Here is a 12,189-nt window from a genome sequence, read left to right on the forward strand (position 1 = left end):
CCGACTCTTTGCAACCCCAGGAACAGAAGCCCACCAGGCTCCTCCATCCATGGGATTCTCCAGGCAACAGTACTGGAGTGGGTTGCCATTTCCTTCTCCAGGGGATCTTGCTGACCCAGGGACTGAACCTGGGTCTCCTGCACTACAGGCAGATTCTTTACCATTTGAGCCACCAGGGAAGCCCAAATAAGTAAAATGTTTCAAAAAGTATAAAGTAAATAAATAAAAATATAAGTGGCACTCTGATCCCATAGGATCATTGCCCTCATCAGACGAGACCAGGGAGCTGTCTGTCTCCACCAGGACACAGTGAGAAAAGGCCCACGCGCAAACCCTGAGAACAGAACAGAGCCCGCTTTGCTGCTGGCGCCTCCGTCTGGGGCCTCCAGCCTCCAGAACCGTGAGAAGAGTCTGTCACCTAAGTCCCCAAGTCTACCGCATCTTGTCGTGGTGATCTGAGCTGACTCACACTCGGGTAAGAAGATGGATGTGGCCACCCTGGAAAGGCCAGGGGTCATGAGACTGCCAAGCTTAGTTTTCGGCCTTTTAGCGTTATTTGAATTTTTCCTTCTCTCTCTTTTTTTTAATGAAAGTTAAAATTAATTAAAATACTGGTATAATAGTGAAAACATTAAGACCTAAGATCACACTTAAAGGAAACATTTATATGATCCTTTTAAAAGACAAAGATATGCTTTTGAAAACTGCATATCACCCAAACCTTCTTATATTTTTGTATATATTTTAATGATATACTTTCTAGTTACAAAAATGTATGCTTTATAGGAATTTGGAAAATGTAGAAAAAACAAATGAAGAAAACAGAAAGCCTATATTCTCCAGCCATACAAAAAAAAATCCCTGCACAGCCAGCCCTGTGATCAGACACCAAGCGAACTACATTCTGACTGCGAGCTATTATTCACAATGCCGCATGCAACGCGCTTTCTGATCATTTCTAACTATCTCCTTAAGAGAAGACACGGGCCCTCAGACGGAAAATGAGCCAGTGACTCAGAGATGATCAATTCCAGAGGAAAGCATGTTAACGACTCCAAGGGCACAAGGAAGGGCGTTCCCTGGTGGTCCAGCGACGGTCAGGTCTCCCGGCTCTCACTGCCTAGGGTCCAGGTTCAACCCCTGGTGGGGGAACGAAGACCCCATTAGCCAGGCAGCGGGAGCCTCCTGCCCCTGGGGGGCTGAGGAAGGTGCCGACCAGGCCACACCAAGCAGGGCTTGCCTCTATCCACAAAAAGTGGTGGAGTTTGGTCCAAACAAAAGAGCTGAGTCCAGCTGCTCCCAAGGTTTCCACTGGTTCTGAGGAGGCTGTAATCCACTCGGGGAGGGATAAGGAAGGAAGAGGCTGCAGTCCCTCACAGACACGAAGCCCTGTGCACGGCCCTGGAGACTGCGTTTATTTTCACAAAGTCAGAAGGCAAGCCTGAGTTCCGGGAAGGAACTGAAGAGATTTACTGAGTTGTTGTCTCAATCAAACACTTTTTGGAATTAATGGGCTCTGGGTGTAGCCTGAGTGGTTCACAAAAACATGCATTTGAACTGATGTGACACAGGGGAAAAATAAAGCAACACTGATTTTCTTACATACACACACACACATACTCGGCCTCAAGCTGGACTGAAGACAGAATTATTAGGCCACCTGCCTTTTTCCTCACTGACCAACGACCACTTGACCAAACTCCACCATTTCTAAGGATGCCACCAGGTAAATGGGTGTAAATGAAGTCAGGATGCTAGAGGAAACTGACAGACAGTAGGTATGAATCAGATTCAAGTCTCCATGATGCTAACTGGTACACAAACCTGAGAACCGGCTGATCCCTGGGCGGCGGACACAGAGACGCACACGCCCAGCCACCCGCCTGCCCGGGCATCTCGATCTGGCCCGGCGGCCCCGGGTCACGGTCCCTGCAGGCACTCCCCTTTCATGAACCCACTGCCACGGAGCACCTCACAAAGGGGTCCCTCCACCCTAAATCCCTCAGTCTGAGGACTAACTGTACCTTCCTGGGCTCTGCTGAAACCTGTCAAAGACTACAGAGTTCTGTGGGACTAAAATAGAGAAAAATATTTTCTGATTCTCCTGTAACTAGCCCACGAACTCTCACTAGCCAGCACCCCCTGACCGACAGGCACACGAAGCACACAGCATGTCAGTACTGCGACCAGGCATCCCGTGGACACGCGACGTCACAGGAGCCGGGGGCGAGTCCGCGCATCAGGGAGAGAGAGCGTGCCAGACCGGCATCAAGAAACCATCCCTCTGGGCGTGGTGGGGGGAGACTGGGGCAGAGACTCAGCCAGAAGGCTCTGTGGTTCCGGGAGGTGGCAGGCACTCCAGCGAGAAACAGGGGGCTGAGCACACACTCGGCGGAGGAGTCAGGGGGGCTGGGCTGGAGCTGGTAGATGGCGGTGCCACTTCTGGAGCTAAGGATGGCAGCTTTGGGTGCCTCTCAGGATACATGATTAGTAAAAACTGCAAAGTGTCTAGATCTGAAATCGCCTGTCACCTGGATGAGAATGTCACCAACATCGAGCAGACCAGTAAGTTCCGATGTCAACGAATACACAGCAGGATCTGAAACTTCAAGCACCTGCTGTGTGCCCTGAACACCTGCTGCATGCAGGCCCACCGAGGACCAGCTCACGGACCTCCCTGACAGCCTCAGCTGGCAGGCCCTTGCTTCATCCTCCTCCTGTTACAGGAAAGCTCAGAGAGGTGAAGCAACTCTCCCACCATCACATAAGGAGGAGAAGGCTGACCCCAGAAGACACAGCCGGTGGAAAAGGCATCACACAAGGGGTCCTTAAATTAAACCACTGAACTTAATTAACCTTCTCCCCATCCAGCCCACGAGGTGAAGGGAAAGATCTATACACTCCTGTCTTTTTTGTTTGCTTGCATTGCCCATCTTGTGGGATCTTGGTACCCCAACCAGGGAGTGAACCCGGGACCGCAGCACTAAGAGTGTGCAGTCCTAACCACTGGACCCCGAGGGAATTCCCTGTAAATTCCTGCCCTGCAAACCCCACAGCTACATACTAAAGTCCATCTAAAAACATCTCCAGTCACCAACTTTGGGATCATCTGTTCAGTTAAAGGAATTCATCCAGGTGGACAAGTCACACACCACAAAGAAAAGGCAGCAGGTCGTGTTCTCTCCCCGAGCCCCATGTCCCACCTGAGAGTGACCACAGCCACAGCAGTAGGAAGAAGAGGCGGAAGGCTGCAGGGAGAGCCACACTTCACAAGCGAGTCACCCTCCATCACAGAAGATCCAAGAGTCCTACAGTGAAGAGTGCTTGCACAGTAAGTCACTTCAGCCGTGTCTGACTCTTTGTGACCCTGGGGACTGTAGCCCACGAGGCATGGGATTCTCCAGGCAAGAACACTGCAGAGGGTTGCCGGGTCCTCCTCCAAGGGATCGTCCAGGCCCACGGATGGGGATCAAACCTCTCTCTCCTCCATCTCCTACACTGGAAGGGGGGTCACTTCACTACCAGTGCCACCTGGGAAGCCCTGAAGGTCAAATTAAACAGGCTGTCACCAGAATCCCTTGGACAGCAAGAAGATCAAACCAGGAAATCAACCTTGAATATTCATTGGAAGGACTGATGCTGAAGCTGAGGCTGCAATACTTTGGTCACCTGATACGAAGAGCTGGCTCACTGGAAAAGACTCGGATGCTGGGAAAGATTGAAGGCAAGAGGAGAAGGGGACAACAGAGGACAAGATGGTCTGATGGCATCACCGACTCAATGGACATGAGTTTGAGCGAACTCTGGGAGATGCTGAAGAACAGGGAAGCCTGGCGTGCTATAGTCCATGGGGTCGCAAAGAGTCGGACACGACTGAGCAACTGAACCACCACCACAACAGCAGGACTAGTGTCCTGAGACCCCTGTCGCCTGGGCCCCCACCACCCTGAGGATAGAAGCAGCCAGCCCCAGAGTCACCACCCCACCCCCGCCCCACGGCGCTGGAGCTGCAACCAGAAACCCCAGAGCAACCTCACTTTTCTGCCTTCCACACAAAATGACACACATTTGGGTGCTTCCTCTTTTTATATTTCTCCTTCTTCAAGTCATTTACCAGAACACAGTTGATAAGGCAACAAACAGGTCAGGCAATTCCTCAGTGTGGACAGTAAGGGCTGGTCATCCGTCCATCACCGGACCCACAAGTTACTCCTGTTACAAGCATCATCTGCACTGAACTCTCTGCCCACGGCCACAAGGACCAGCGCTGACCAGGGGGCCTCACTGTCTGCCCCACCCAGAAGACGTAAGGAGAGAGCAGATGAGAACCTGTCCTCGGGCAACTTCTCAACCAGTGAGGAAGGAAGTAAAGAGAAATGGAAAGCATTCGCCACTTAGACATGAAAACCAGCAGCAACATAAACAAGGTTCTACTGTGGAGCACAAGGAACTATATTTGATATCCTGAGATAAGCTGTAAGAGAAAAGACTATATAAAAGAATGCACATATTCATACACATATGCACATATGCACATATATATACATACAGTGTATGTATAACTGAGTCACTCTGCTATACAGCAGAAATTAAGACAACAATGTAAGTCAAGTACATGTCGATTAAAAAAGGAGAGGGGCTTCCCTGGTGGTGCTGTGGTTAAGACTCCACGATTAACCACAGTGGGGCATGGGTTCAATTTCTGGTCGGGGAAGTTTCACACACTGCATATTGCGCCCAGAAAAGGAAGTATGTTTTTAAAAAGAGACAGAGAAAAGAAAACCAGTGGCAATAGATAAGTGCAGGTGGTTGAAGGACTGAAAAAGATGGCCTGACTTCAGGCCTCACTAACCAGGCCGAGCCCAGCCCCTGGCAGGCCAGGCCAGGCTTCCAAGCCTGTGGATGTCTTACAGGCCCTGGGCCCCCAGGCCAAATCACTCAGTAAATAAATAGCCAAAACACCTGTGCCATCAGAGGGCCCTCTGCCAATTCACACCAAATTTAAATGTGGGTGTGAACCAACCCAAGTCAGTGCAGAGTCCCACTGACAACGGGCCGCAGAGACCAGGAACATTTTCCACACAGAGAACAGCAAACCAGCCAGAAATTTAGTGACCCGTCAGCCCAGGGCTCAAAATGACCCCAGGAGACTAGGCTGAGTGCAGAATACACCAGGGGCATCCCTGTTTTCTCAGTTTTGACAAAGACCTATGGAAAAGGCTCTCAAGTCAACAACATGAAAAACAGCCATGTGCACACGAAGCCAGCAAGGAGCGGCACACGGGCCGCCCCGGCTGGTACGGGGCGCGGGGGCGGCCCAGGGGCACAGCTGGAGCAGCCTCGCGGTATAGGGCCCGCAGGGCCGGGGAGCTCAGCTCCGGAGCCCCTCACTGTCGTCCTGTCCCAGACAGGCCCTCCTGACACTCTCCAGCAGCGGCCGCCCTGAGATGGCACGTGCTGCTCCTCCGGGCGGGCGGCGGGGGCGGGCACCAGCACCCACTCTCCTTCTCCCTCCTCGCTGGACAGAGGGGGGTGGCCCTACTTGGTCAGAGCCCAGGCACCGTGATCAGACTGGAGTGGGCAGCCCCAGCCGCGGGGGGCAGTTGTTTACACAACACGGGAGCAAAGCCGGCCGTGGGGAGGCAGAGACAGAGCAGCACTCAGAGGAGAGCAGTTCCTGTGAAACCGACCTCCCACACGAGCCAGCACTCGCGATCCTAGATGCTCTACCCACAGGAGATGAAAACTCACGTCCTCGCAAAAACCCACACACAGGTGTTTACTGCAGCTTTAGTCATAACTGCCAAAAACTGGACCCATCAGGAAGTTCTCTAGCTGGCGAATGGATACATACACTGTGGTCCATCCAGAGAGCGGAATATTATGCAGGGCTGAAGCTATGAGCGATCAAGCCACGAAAGGACACTGAGGAACCTTAAAAGCGTGTGACTAAGTAAGAGAAGCCAATGTGAACAGCTTACATACTGTCTACTTCCAACTACACGGCGTCTGGAAAAGGCAAGACCATGGAGACAGGAGAGATCAGGATCAGGTTTATCCGCTGTTAACAAATGACCACCCTGGTAGGGGCACTGCTGGGGCGGGCGGGGGAGGCTGTGCACGTGCGGGGCAGGAGCACACAGGAAACGTCTGTGCCTTCCTTGCAATTGTGCTGGGAACCTAAAACTGCCCTAAAAGACAACGAAAACAAAATCAAGTCTTTAAAACAAACGTGGCTGGAGTCAGAATCAAACCACACCTGAAGCTCGGCCCGCTCTGGACTTTCTGTCTGTCTGGGCCAGCCCAACCCCTTCACTGTGGAAGCTGGGTGGGCTGGGTTTTCTGTGACTTTCAACCTCATGGACCCTAACCGCACACCCCTGCAAAGCAAGTGGACTGTGCTGGAGTCAGCCTGTTAGCGCTGATGGACACCGGCCCTGACACAGGAGGGCGCCCATCCACACACCCACACAGGCAGCCCCGAGAGGGGCACATCGGGGCGCAGGCAGGACTTGGGGGCGCCAGGCCCCTGTGGCGCCAACACCCCCACGTGCCAGAGTCCTCACAGCTGAACATGCTCCCACAATCGGACAGTAAAGGGTACATACTACTAACAGAGCAAACTGAAGCGAGAAAAGCAAGGCTGCTGCTACAACAGGCCCCCGACCAAGAACCGGGAAGTGTGAGGGGTAGCATGTGGGAATTTCTAAAAGCAGAAATCAGAACTGAGCTCAGTTTGTTTTCCTCTGCAGCCCAGGCCTCAAATATAATCCCATTTTAAAACTGTTCTAATCAAATATGAAAACTTCCATGTTAGGTTTTAAAAGCTATTGTCACTTACTAGCCTTCCTTACCAGGATAATTTTATAGTATATTCTGTCCTAAAAAGATTGCTAAATCAATAAGGACAGTGAGGAAAAGGTGCATAAAGGTGCATAAAGATTACCTGAAACAATGTATCTTTTTTCATCACATCACTTAAAGAATATTTAAACCCTCAAAAAGTTTAACCCTGTGTTTGTTAGAAGTAGCCAATCTCTCTACCACGGAAAGCCTGGAGACTTGATCTGGGCTTTCACTGGCTCCACGGGCGAGCCCAGCACCCAGGGATGCGTTTGTAGATCCACGATTGAATCGGCAGGGCCACAGGATCCCCAGGTTTCAGTTCTGCAGGCAGGAGTGTCCGGGACCACCTACCGACAGGGAGATGAGTGAGAACGCGAGTGCCCACTGACCTCGGCTATGGGCCCCAGCTCCAGACCAAACCCACTTCCAGCAAGACCACCGACGGAGAACAGGCGACAGGCTTCCAAGCTGGCAACGACTTCCGGAGAGCGCCACTCCACGCCTCCAAGGCTCACCGCGCCCTGTGCAAGGACTGATCACAGCCAAGGAGAGCTGGGAACTGAACACACAGCACACCACCCCTTCCTTGGCGGGAGCCGGAAGGTGCAGAACCCGTCCTGGAGCCCCCCTGCAGCCACAGGGAGTTCCCTAAGTGCTCGGACAGCCTGTGGCCCAGCAGCCTCCTCGCCACCACCTCCCACGTGGCCCGGAATTCTCTCCGCACTGATGCACTCAAATGTCCTATCAAACCAAGAGGATCAAGTCTGCCACATAAACCCACCTTCTGTGCAAAATAACACAGATTTTACTACTAAAGGATAAGCTTTAAATATCATATGACTCCTAAGAATGCCAACGCTCCTAATGACTTACAAAGCCATATATTTTAGGCTGTTCTTGATAAGTCAGTCGGTTAGGTCAGTCACTGTCGTGTCCAACTTTTTGCAACCCCATGGACTACAGCACGCCAGGCCTCCCCATCCATCACCAACATCTGGAGCTTCCTCAAGCTCATGTCCATAGAGTCGGTGATGCCATCCAACCATCTCATCCTCTGTTGTCCCCTTCTCCTCCCGCCTTCAATCTTTCTTGATAAGGTGCCCTCAAAATACAAATATTAAAAACATCTAGGGGAACTTCCCTGGTGGTCCAGTGGCTAAAAATCCGCCTTTCAATGCAGGAGACTCCGGTTCAATTCCTGGTTGGGGAATGAAGATGCCACATGCCTGGGGCAACTAAGCCCCCAGGCCACAACTACGGAGCCCGTGGGCCCAAACAAAGATCCCAGATCCAGGTTGGCAACTAAGACCTGATGAAGTCAAATAAACAAACAAGCAAACATCTGGGACTTCCCTGGTGGTCCAGTGGTTAAGAATCCGCCTACCAATGCAAGGGATTTGATCACTGGTCCGTGAAGATTCCACGTGCTGCGGGGCAACCAAGCCCGTGCGCCACAGTTACGAAGCCCACGAGCTGCAACAAGAGACGCCACTGCGGGAGAAACCTGGGCTCCAAAGCTGGAGGGCAGCCCGGCTCGCCACAGCCAGAGTAAACCCGAGCACAGGAACAAAAACACACACACACACAAAATTTAAAAAGAAACGTAAAGACATCCAACACATGAGGAGGTATCGTGAGCAAAGACCAGCCCCACAACTCACCCCGGCTCCGGGAGTCCACCCACTCGGGCTGAAGGACAAGGCCTGTCCCTGGCTGCTTCTCCAGGTCGTGGAGGTGGGCACAGGACTGCAGGCCGCGGGTCGACTCACCTGAACTCTCTTCCTTCGCTGTACCGTCTACTCGAGGAGGCCCTCGGGGCGGCGGTTTCCAGGAGCAGCTTCTGTGTGAGCCTGCCGGGCGGAGCAGGGTCCCGGCCACCAGCTTCGTCCACCTCCCGGTCACACTTCCATTCCTCGTCTTCGTTCAGCGTGGGCAGGTACCCAGGGACACCCTTCCCTGCCCCTGACCCGGAGCTCTGGTCGCTGCAGAGCTTCGGGCTCTCTGAGCCTGTCCTCGTGTACTCCAGGTAAATGTCGGACTTGAGGAAGGAGGGGTAGGTGTTCTCCTCCATGGTGGACTGGACCTCCGTCTGCGCCTGGTCAAACATGGCGGGGTCGATCTGCTGCTTCGAGATGCAGTCCTTTATGAAGCTCTTGGTGGCGGGCTTGGTCTGCCGGGACACAATGCCGTTGTTATCAAGGATGTACTTGCGGTAGATGGCTCTGGCCAGCTTCAGCCTCTTCTCTTCATTCGAGTCACAGGGCTCTAGTTTCCTGAAGCCGCTGCAGGCAAACCAGAAGTCCAGGAGGTCGGCACAGTCCTCCTGTTTCAGGAAAGTCCTGAACAGGTTTATGCCATCTTGATCGTCCAGCAGGGAGTGCAGTGACTCGGCCCACTTCAAGTACGGAGGGGTGGGCGACGCGCTGCCCTCGGGCTCGTACCCCAGGTCCAGGTCCGAGCGCCTCGGAGTGGCTGTGGAAGTCTCCCCTTTAATCCCAGCGCCTTTCCCAGAGCAGAAGCTGTGGCTGACGGGCCTGGGGTCTGTGGACACCAGTTCACCCTCCTCACCAGGCACTGGGGGTCGGGGGGCATCTTCGGTGAAACTTGCTCCAAGGTCCAAGGGGAAACCCTGCTCTTGGATATTCATTTTGGGACTCTGTGCGTCAATGAACAATGAGCGCTGCACCCTAATACATCAGTACTTACGGCTCCAAAGTGAATCAATCTGTCCTGTTGAAACCATTAAGAGGACAAGGATTAGGAAAGGTGGGTCCATGGAAATATGACCACAGAGGTTTTCTCACGACAAGACTCGCAATGATGCCCTCCCGCTCGAACTCAAAGCCAGAAACTCAGTTTAAATGTTCAGTCCTCTGTCACAAGGTTTTGTACTATGTTAAAACAATTTCTGTAAACTTTGCCAACTACAGGAATGCCTCTGGCACAAAGAAATCAATGTCCAGAACACAGAGAGCATCACTACCCTTGAGGGTCCTTCTGTGAGAACAAGGAGAGACTACAAGCCTGGGGACCCTCCATCCTGAGCTGCAATAGGACTGCATGGCCAGGCCCTCTCAAGCTCTGGAAAGGCAGGAGGGCTGGAGGAGGCACAGGAGCTTCTGGTCCTCCCAGCTGTGCAAAGTCAGGTGAGAGCCAGCCCCTCACGAGGAAGGTGAGGGTATGTATCTCAGCATCACAGGGCCACTGTGATGCGCAGACATGGCACTCCACACCGCGGGCTGGCGGCCAGGTCTGCCCTCCACGTTCTTCAGGCCCATAGCCGCTCTGCTTCTTGCTTTCCACCGCTTCACACTGAGTGCCCCCACAACCCGGGCAAACACACAGCAACTTGTTCTTCTAAGTCTCAACGCGGCCCAAAGAGCAGGGAACCAGGGGTCGCCTCACGCACCTTCAAGTGAGTGAGCACACGGCTCCCATGCACAGGGACCTTCTCACACCGCCAATGACGTGAAGGCTCTTATTTTTTTTGCCACACAGGGCAGCTTCTGGGATCTTAGTTCCCCGAGCAGGGAATGAACCCAGGCCCTCAGCAGTAAAAACGTGGAGTCCTAACCACTGGACCACCAGGGAATTCCCATGAACAGTCTTAAAAAAACGCTTCCATCAGAGATGCGCTCTAGATTTGAAAACCTTGCTTAAAAGGAAAGTGTCCTTCTGACAGCAAATGGCAACTGAGTACTCTGAGGAACAGAGAAGGTACAGAGCAGACAAGGCCCAAACCCTACTAGCTAAGGAAGCATGTGGCTCACAGGATGCGGCTCGGGTAAGTGAAAGTCACGCGACTCGCCCTCTCAGAGTCAGGGAGCCATGGTTCTGTCTCTGCTGCTAGAAGCCCGTCTTGCACAAGGGAAGGCTGCCCTGCCAGGGCTCTGCCACAGCCTCGCGTCCTGTCCTCCCTGACACCGAGCCCACTGGTTCAAGCCACACCTCCCAACCTGGCCTGCTGGATATAAGTGGCCTGCTTAGAAGGAGACTGGAGAGAAGCATGACAGGCCCAATAGCTGAGAGCACTGAGCAAGTCAGAGGAGCAGAGCAAAAGCCAAAAACCTGGCACCAACACAAGGCACAGACCTCCAGCCACCTCTCCACTCTCGGGCCCTGGCCTACGTGCAACCTGCCCCATGCCTGGTCCGCACACACTCGCCTGCCAGCAGCTGCCGACACCTCACGGCACCCAGAGGTGGAACACAGGTCACAACTACTGTCCTAAGCGAGTGACTAGCGTACCGGGTCGGCTGCAATCTCGGCCTCGGCAGGAACAGCCTGCTTTCTCAGGTCAAGGCCCACGGGCTGTGACAGCTGCTGCTCACGGACCACTTCAACTGCAAGGTCGCCTCCTCTGAGCCCCATCGACAGGGACTGAGCACCTCTGAGGTCTCCACACCAGCTCCAGGATGCTAGCACCTTCTTGTTGGGGTCACCATCTCAGGAAGGAGGACCCACACCTGGTCCCCTGAGCCTTATTGCTGGAGATGCTCTGTGGTTCACTTGCCTTGAGGAAAAACCAAGTCACTGTGTTCTAAGGGGAGGCTGATTACTAGTCATGTCACTTTCTTAAAGCGCTGATGTCTTCCAGGTAAACAACTTGGAGCAGCCTGGTTTAAACGTTCTCTGCAGGGCCTACAGCATCTGACACAAGGTTTCACAACTAAGGGGCACCAACAAACATGTAATTCATGAACATTAAGGAAAACAACATTTGGCTCAGATGTGGAACATTAGCCCTTCACAGGTGCTGAAACAGCAGCAGGTTCAACATCGAGCTGCCGTTTCATTTGTGTGAAAGCAAGTCCCCCTAATCATTTAAGCTATCTTCTCACAGCCCGGGAGAAACATTTCTTAAAATTCACATCTGGTTTTGGTTGTCAACTGACAGGAGACAGTCAGTGTCCCAGAAGCACAAGAACATCCCTCCACATTGCTGCTGTTAGGAAACGTGCTGCCATCACTGAGATCTCTGGGATCCCAAGGAGGAGCACGGCAGGTGTTCGGTGTGCACACGCACACACCACATACAAAGACGCTGCCTTGCTTCAGGTGAGAGTCAAGGGCCCACAGGCACTGGATCTGGCCAACAGATCCACCTTCAACAAAGGGGACTCCACAAAAGGAATCTACAACTCTGATGCCTCATTTACAATCTCCTTCAGTCATTGCCAAGGAGCACCCCCTGGGTACCACGGCAGCCAGCTCAAGGCTGTAGGTGTGTGTATATTTATTTGTTTTACTCAAATGCAACTTTTGAATTTTTGATTTATGTGAAGTATGGAAACAACAGAGTGTGACTCTGACATACTCCCAACTGTCCATTTACTAAGAATT

The 12,189-nt window shown here is 52.8% G+C and overlaps 1 protein-coding gene across 6 annotated transcripts in view; it reads right to left on the reverse strand.

Moving 5' to 3' along the window:
* Window positions 1-9,576, reverse strand: part of AXIN1 (axin 1) — a 33,534-nt gene extending 23,958 nt beyond the window's left edge. For all 6 annotated transcript variants that reach the window (XM_043456504.1, XM_043456502.1, XM_043456499.1 and 3 more), the window contains exon 1: window positions 8,616-9,576. In XM_043456504.1, coding sequence (XP_043312439.1) covers window positions 8,616-9,493 — 878 coding nt within the window. In that variant the 5' untranslated portion in view covers window positions 9,494-9,576. The remainder of the gene's footprint in view (window positions 1-8,615) is intronic.
* Window positions 9,577-12,189: the final 2,613 nt, after the last annotated feature.

The sequence above is a fragment of the Cervus canadensis genome, chromosome 32 (assembly GCF_019320065.1).
Source record: "Cervus canadensis isolate Bull #8, Minnesota chromosome 32, ASM1932006v1, whole genome shotgun sequence".
Taxonomy (NCBI): Eukaryota; Metazoa; Chordata; class Mammalia; order Artiodactyla; family Cervidae; genus Cervus; species Cervus canadensis.